The 8,378-nt window shown below is 34.6% G+C and overlaps 1 protein-coding gene across 1 annotated transcript; it reads left to right on the forward strand.

Annotated features, from left to right (window-relative positions):
* The first annotated feature begins 775 nt into the window (after positions 1-775).
* On the forward strand, positions 776-7,636 carry LOC127813252 (nucleolar protein 12). Its single transcript, XM_052354140.1, has 6 exons — positions 776-1,849; positions 1,940-1,998; positions 2,479-2,548; positions 2,646-2,771; positions 2,895-3,023; positions 6,984-7,636. The coding sequence occupies exons 1-6, from the start codon at positions 911-913 to the stop codon at positions 7,452-7,454; spliced, it is 1,794 nt and encodes a 597-aa protein (XP_052210100.1). The 5' UTR covers positions 776-910; the 3' UTR covers positions 7,455-7,636.
* The last annotated feature ends 742 nt before the right edge of the window (positions 7,637-8,378 follow it).

Consider the following 8,378-nt stretch of genomic DNA (forward strand, 5'->3'; position numbering starts at 1 on the left):
TAGTTAATACCTTTTCATGCAATATTACCCCTGGCTTAGAAGCCATGCCAAACATTGAAAGTTTGAAACACACACACACACACATTTTTTTCTCTCTCTCTCTCTCCCCTTTTCTCGTCGTCAATCAACCATGCTACAAAAATAGTAGAGTGAGAGAGAAATTGTTTAAAAAATCAAGTGTTATCATGGAATTTATCAACAAATAGGTCTTTTATAATTTCTAAAATTATGTAATATATCTAGGTAGTATTTGTTAAAATGAGTAAGATAAAGGCTCTATTAAAATAATTTATCTGTAAAGTTTAAAATAAATTATTTGAAGGAGAAGAAGAGATAAATTTATTCTGAAAGTTCAAAATAAGAGATTGTGTAATTTATTTTTAAAAAATTTAACAAATATAATAAAAAATACTTTTATTTGAGATATTTTTCGTATCTTATATTTTTTAATTTATATTTTAGTTAACAAGCACTACCTTAGTGTCTTTTTATCAAATCTAAAGGGTGTAAGCATAATTTATTCTATTATTTGTTTAATAAAGTAATAATATTTAGTTTGAAATTAGATCAAAATAACTTAAAATGAACTTAGTCTAAATTCTAAATGGTACCAAACGTGGAAGTTCAAATCTTGTGAAGAAAATAACAGCTTTTGTAACCCTTCTAGGCTTCTAGCAAAGGCGCTGTCTGGAGACAACCTTATTCGGGTTAAAATTGTAATTCGACTCCACACTGGAAATATGATAAGCCAACTAGGGTTTAAATTGCTTCATCCCCATCGTACAATCTCTTTCCCTAAAGTAGGAATTTTGAAATCTGTGGCCCTCGCTTCTCTTGTGCTTTGTTTCTTCTTCGCAGTCGCTTCCTTCCTGTGCTGCCGGACGTACAGCTCCACGGTGGGGTTGGTGAAATGGCAAAGAAGCCCAAAGAGCCAGACAGCAGCAATGGCAATAGCGCGAAGGGCAGTGGTGATCCCAATTCTAGTTCGTCCAGCGTTTTCAAAACCTTGTTCGGAGATGTTGCCGAACATCACGCCTCTGCATCCATATTCTCCGACGACAATCCGTTCCGGAGAAAACCTAGTGATCGTTCTCAAACACCCCATCAACAGGGAGGGTTAAGGTTAGGGTCTGGTTCAGCTGAAGGCGTCGGGAAGACCACTCATGCTGACCACGAAAGCGCCGATTTGTTTGAGGCAAAGAAGAGGAAGAGGATCAAAGAGAAGAAAGCCAGTCCCAATTCGGATTTGGTAGACGAAACTTCAGTGACCCCTTTGCAGAGAAAGAAGAAATCAAAGAAGGAGGAACCAAAAAGCTCCAATTTTGGTGCCGAATCGGGGGAGGAAGGTGCAGCGAAAAACGGTGATATTGGTCTCGATTCCAAGGAATCTAAGAAAGAAGGAAAAGGAAGAAAACATAACTTGAGTACAGGTTTGATAGAAGCGTCGGAAATAGGTAAAGGAGAAGACCCTAATTTGGAGGTGGAGGCAGCGAAGGACCGGGATGTGGGTATGGATCAGGCAAAAGGGGCGGAGAAGAAGAAAAAGAAGAGGAAGAGGGATGAGCTTGAGGCAGCATATGAGGCGAGACATTATGATGTTGCAGTGACTCATGAGGAAGGGGGAGAGGGTGGAATGGGAGGGAAAACTGTGGGGAAGAAGAGGAAAAAGGTTGATGATCAGGTGGATATGGTGGTTCCAAAGGAAGGTTTTGATGATGAGGCTAAGCTCTTGAGGACTGTGTTTGTTGGGAATTTACCGCTGAAAGTTAAGAAGAAGTCTTTGTTTAAGGAATTTAGCCAGTATGGAGAGATCGAGTCTGTGAGAATTCGGTCCGTCCCTATATTGGATGTAAGTGTCCTTAGTTTTACTCTATTGATAATTATGTTTTTAGTATCCTGCTCATAATGCATATTTAATCAGTTCTGCTTGGTTTGGCAGACAAAGAAACCAAGAAAATGTGCTATAATTCAGAAGAAAATCAATGATGCGGTTGATAGGTACAACTGACGGTGTTTTTTCTTCCTGTCTATAACTATTAGTCCTGCAATTTCTTTGATTTCATTTAACTTCAATTGCAATGAGCCAGCCTTTGCCTTTTTGTTTCCTTATGGAATTTTATTGACTTTTCACTTTAAGTCACTTCCCATTATCTCTGCTTTATAGAGTTTGTAGAATGTTCACAGCTGGGGATTACCGGTGATTCCCACTGCATGTTATAGTTACAGTTTTCTTATAGGAAGTGATTTCTAATTGATTATTAGGTTCTAGTAACTAACTAATAATATTTTAGGATATTTTTTCACAGATCATCCATTTTGTCATCTGCCATAAAAGTTCTTTTTCCTTAATATCCATTACTTGCTAGAGGCAGTAAAGTTGTTGTATAGGAACTGGTATAAGGTTTATTATTGGAGGTTTTCTGTTTTTTCTTTTGTTTATATTATTGCTCACATAACAAACTATTGGAGGTCTTGCAGTGTTCATGCCTACATTGTTTTTAAAACAGAAGAAGCTGCTCAGGCTTCTTTGGGCCATAATATGGCTGTGGTAGGTTGCTTTCCCACAATCATTATCAACTTGCTTTAGAGTGGACTTTTTTCTGTGAGAATGCCTGAACTGCAGTTTGAATGGATTCTTAATATAGGTTGGAGGAAATCACATCCGTGTTGACAGGGCATGCCCACCACGTAAGAAATTGAAGGGAGAGAATATTCCACTTTATGATAACAAAAGAACTATTTTTGTGGGTAACCTCCCATTTGATGTGAAGGTAATTTTGCTTATTACTTATTCTTGTTCTTCTTTCTCATTTAATGATTTTACCTTGCATGCAGACAGGTAATTTGCTTATGTTATTTTGATGATCTTGATACTTGCTATTCTGTCCATGCAGGATGAAGAAATATATCAGCTTTTTTCTGGTATCAAAGATCTAGAATCCAACATTGAGGCCATTCGGGTTATCAGAGATCCTGGTACTAGTTTGGGGAAGGGCATTGCTTTTATCTTGTTTAAAACAAGGGTATGATTAGTACTTTTATGAATCATATGCAATGTTTCCTTTAATGCATTTTATTAAGGGTATTTATGGTACTAACTTTTTAATCCAATTTTTTTCTTTAAAAAATTTCTATAAAAGTATTTCCCTACCTTTTTTTTGGCTTTGCTTAAAAAATAAAAGTTTTTTTCAAAAAAAAAAAAAAAAACTACAATGGAAGAGAGAAAATATACTTTATATTTTGTTGTAACCCCTGCAGGATATAGAAATATTCATATTGCCTTTATTACCTTTAAATTATGTTAATACAAAATTGATTTAAAAAGCAAGTCCTTTTTTGTGGTTATCAAACATTCTGCCATCACTTTCTTTCTAGCTATTCATTTACTACTTTGCCCGGCCAAATGGAGCCAGAGTGACTTAAGGTTCTGCTAGTTCTTTAACTTGTTTGTCTTGTTCCACTAGAATGCAATTTGAATAAAGTGATCCATAAGGTAGTCTTCTTTGCATCTAAAATAATTCATATGTATTTCTGTTTCTAAGGATTTGCAAATTTAATTCATTAGAGGGCATCAAATTTTATTTTTAAAGCTTTTGACAAAGAAAAGGAAGAAGGAACAACAATAATGCAGTATATGTGAAATGTCAAAGTAAGATGAGGTTATTATTCGATCTAACTAAGTTGTATAATGTGCTACGACTACATTGTTGAGGTGAACATTTTTTTTCACCATGCAAGAAGAGAAACATGTAATTGTTTCACCCACAATACATTTTTGAGAGAGGGTGATTTAGTAATTCGGTTAGGAAAAAATTCCAAAATTTGGAAACTAATTTGGTTCCAAGCATGGTCAGTTAACAAGGAAAAGTATACACTTATTAAAATGTTTGATAGAAAGGTTTAGCGATAAACAAAAGGATTTAAATTTGATATTTATAAATTTGAAAAAACAAAAAACCTTATGCCACAGTACTTAGAAGTTTTGTGAAGTGTTTTGGAGAGGAACAGAGTCCAAATTGTGTATATAGGTTATTAAAGACATGTATTATAGAGCATAAATCTGTGTTAAGATTTGTGGAGGAGATTTTTTTAATTATAATTGGATTACATCAAATATCCACATGAAGCTTATACTTCATTGCTGTAGTGAGCACTGTCGTTAGAATCGTACGATTCGACTCGATTCATATAGAAATCGAGTCGAATCTATAGGGTGAATTGAAAATCTCTTAGAATCGACCGTGAATCGGATGAATCAACCATGAATTGCATGAATCGCACAATTCGTCTGATTCGTGCGACTTTGTCTGCATGTGCGCTTTAATCAAATATTCGTTCGATTTGGCTATCTTTGAAGACAAATAAGATGATGAAAATGATGATTCTCTTGAACTTGAAGATGAAGATGAAGATGATTGATAACTAGTGAAGATTATGGACAATGGAGTTTATTAGTAACCTAATAGTTATAGGTTTTTTATTTTTTTTCCCTAGCTTGTTATTTTGAAAGTGGTTTGGTTTGGTGCAATTTGAATTTAAAGGCAACATGAATATACTTTTGCCTTTTGGTATAATTTTAAACTTAGGAAATATATTTAGAAGTATTATTTATCTATTTATATTTAAAAGAATTGATCATGGTGGGCACATTATTTATTTTATATGGATATATATTATTTATATTTGAAATTGAGAATATGTACCGAATCTTATGATTCGATTCAATTCTTGATTGACAATTCATAAAATAAGGATTTTGATTCTCGATTCAAATCTTAATTTAACAACTATGGTAGTGAGGAATAAACTTACTGAGCACATCGTGAAAGAGGCGTCTTAGTGTATTTAATTTGTGGATGACATTGTCTTGATGAATAAGACAAAGAAGCTGTGAATGTGATGGAGTTGTAAAAAGACACCTTAGAATCTAAAGATCTCTAGTTGAGCAAATAAAAAAACAAATATATGGATTATAAATTTAGTACAAAGAAATCTGAGAATGATACTGTAATAAGATATGAATGGAAATCAAGTTTTGAAGAAAAGATCAGTTCACTCATAAAATTAAGGTAAGATGTTTAACATGAGACTAATTTGTTTCCAGCATTTTATATGATTGTAAAATTGTTTTAAAGTTAAAAGGAAAGTTTTAGCATGAGACTAATTCTACTATATGACACAATTAAGTACTAAAATGCGTAAAATATGAAAACTAAATTGAGGATATCATAATAAATGTCCACCCATATGAAAAAAAAGATAAAACTAGAAATAAGGGTATTCTTTATAAGGTTTAATTGATGCTTACTAAAGATAAGATGTGAGAGGTGTGTTTAAGATGGTTTGACATGTGATTAGAACAATAAAACCTGAAATGAGATATAGCAGTCCTACAAAAGATGTTATGTTTAGAAATATCAGTGAATTAGAATCCATATAATCAACCTCACCTTGTGGGATTGCATCTTAGTGTTGGTGGTGTTGTACCATAGTTGATTGGGATGCTACACCTTTCTTGCATGTTATGTTTTGGGGGGAAGTTTTGGTGTTTGGAAGGGTGTGGACCTCTTTCTTGTTTTGTCGTTTATACTTATATATGTCTACCTTCGTGCTCTTCTTCTTCCTAGATAGCTGAGATGTTTCTATGCCCCATTATTTGCAATTAACTTATATCTATGCAAATTATTTTATGTGAAGTGTATTCATACTGTATTTGTCTAATATGATATTTATTTGTTTTGCCCACTCTTCTTAGACCTCCTAAGCCCAACCAAACTCATCTGCCATTATGGTATTCGATTAGAATTAGCATATTAAGAGACTATTTAGTTGTGGAAAATAGGTCTTGTTTTGGATTTTTTTCACGAAAAACAAAAGTTGAAAATTATGTTCAAATGAGAAAATTTTGAAATATAAAATAGAAGGCTCTGTTCAGTTTTGGAAAACTTTTTTTAGTTTTCAACTCCAATTTTATAACTAAATATGCTCTTTAACATTTTGTGTTTCAAAAAGTAACATAGCATTCATTTTCAAAAAATTTAGAAAACATTTTTTTTTATGTTTTCTAATTCATAATATAAAGTTGAAAAATTAAAAAATTGAGTTTTCTGTTTTTAATTGGAGATTCAATCATTTAATAGAAAATTATAATTTAAAATTTAGAAAACGTTTTCTACAGTAGAACAGCCCGAACATTTTGTTTTTCAACTTTTCAAAGTTTTTGTCACAACCCAAATCTCGGGGCTGGGATTGGAACTACCTCTTAATAGGAATGTGGGCCCCACTAGGATGTAACAAGTCTTAAGAGTATACAAGGTTGTGATAATTTATTATTACCAATGGGGTAAAATACACTAGCCTCCCTGAGCTAAGGCTAACATAAGGGGACAACCTTACCATTTTGAGAAATTACTCCCGATACCCCCCCCCCAAAGATTTAAAAAAGTTGCAACAGTTTAATAAACTGTCGTTAAATTTTGAAAAATACACAAAATACCATCACATGCACTTTCTTCCCCAGTCCCCAATCTCTCTTTGTTCAACAACCTCCCTTTCTGTTTGCAGTGACTACCCCCCTTTTTTCGGTTTCACCCAGTGACATCACTGCATTGCCATCCAACCCAACGTCGCTGGGTTTCTGAAACACAACCAAGGCTGGGTCTCTCTCTCTCTCTCACTCTCAATTAAAACAAAAAATTGGTGGCAGCCGATCACCACCTCTTTTTTTGTGTTAAATTTGTTTGTAATTAGAAAGAGAGAGAAAAGTGCATGGGTAAAATAGTCAATTTATTTTTAATGATGAGAGGTCCCTGTAATTTGTCTAAATAAAAGGGAAGTCCCTTGAATTTTACCTTAACTCAATGCAAGTTACTGTGGTTTATGCTTAACAATATACAAAACTAATAGAAGAGAGAATATCTGAACAGAACATCTCTTTTGATTATCCTATGCTAAAATTGCTCTCACATGTAACTGACATGCAGGGTGCTGCAAACTTGGTTGCCAAAAAGCACAGCTTGAAGCTTCGAGATCGTGAACTACGGGTCTGTCATGCCAGATCAAACAACACACCATCTAAAAGGAAAAACGTATCATCCAAAGATGGAAATGACTTGCCAACCAAGAGGTTAGCTGTGGACTCCAGGACTCCAGATAATAGTAACAGCAAGGTGAAAACAAGAGCTGCTAACTCTTACCAGGGCCTGCGAGCTAGTAAATCCGGTGTCCAGAAGAAAGTTCAACCAAGAGCCTTTGAGTCGGCAAAGTTGAAATCCAGGACCCAGAGCGGGGAGAAAAGGAAAGAGCGGAAGAGCAAGAGACCTGCAGTGTCTGCCCGAAAGGCAAATGTACTGAAGGGCAGTGGGGCTTCGAAACAAACCGGGAAAAAGCGCAAGCTGGAAAGCCGGACCCCGGAGAATGCCCGCCCAAAGAAGAAAACAAGGAAATTTAGGTAGGATTTATGCGGGAATCATGCTATAAAAAGACCTTTAGACAGGGTAGTGGCTCGTGTAAACTCGTTGCACTGCCGTGGGGACTAAGCATATCAATAGCTGGCCACTTGGTTGTATTATGTTTTTTTATGAATTACACTTAAAAGTCTGTTTAATCTTCAATAGAAAAGGGAGAATTTTATGGATGAATGGGAACTATTTGTTTTCCTTTAAGAGCAGAGCAATGCAGCACTGATGCCATATGCCATCTTTTTCCGAGTGCGATTTTGTTCACTCCCTTTAACGGGTGGTCATCACTCTCACTGTTTTTGTGAGGATAAAAAATAACAGAACGACAATCAAATATTATTCTAATACCGTTCCGTTATTTTTCGACCATCATCTTTACTGTTCTTGTGAGGGTGAAAAATAACGAAACGGCAATCAAATATTACTCTCATGTCGTTCCGTTATTTTTCGACCATCACTCTCATTACCGTTCTATTATTTTTCACCCTCACAAAAATAGTGAGAGTAATGGTCACCCCGTTAAAGGGGTGAACAAAATCGCTCTCTATTCCTGATTTAAATACATGGTGGTCGGTGATTTATGACATTTAAAATTTGAAACAGAGTTTACTTTTACCAATTGTCATGGATTCAAATAAATTTGTATTGGGTCTCAACCTTATAATTTAAAATTTGTATAATGATATTGAAATCTTATAATATAAATTTTTAAAAAATATAATATGAATTTAGAAAATAGGCAATAGGCAAACCATGCCGAGGTTAATTCAATGCAATGCGCGAAAAATTGCTATTTGCTCAAGCAAAACACCTGCGTCAAACGAGTGCCCATGGGGTTCAGACGGTCAGTTCTTTACTTCTAGTGCTCTAAACTTTTAATATAATAATATATAAATCATATTTATATAATACCATGTG

This window comes from Diospyros lotus, chromosome 11 (assembly GCF_014633365.1).
Source record: "Diospyros lotus cultivar Yz01 chromosome 11, ASM1463336v1, whole genome shotgun sequence".
Lineage (NCBI taxonomy): Eukaryota > Viridiplantae > Streptophyta > Magnoliopsida > Ericales > Ebenaceae > Diospyros > Diospyros lotus.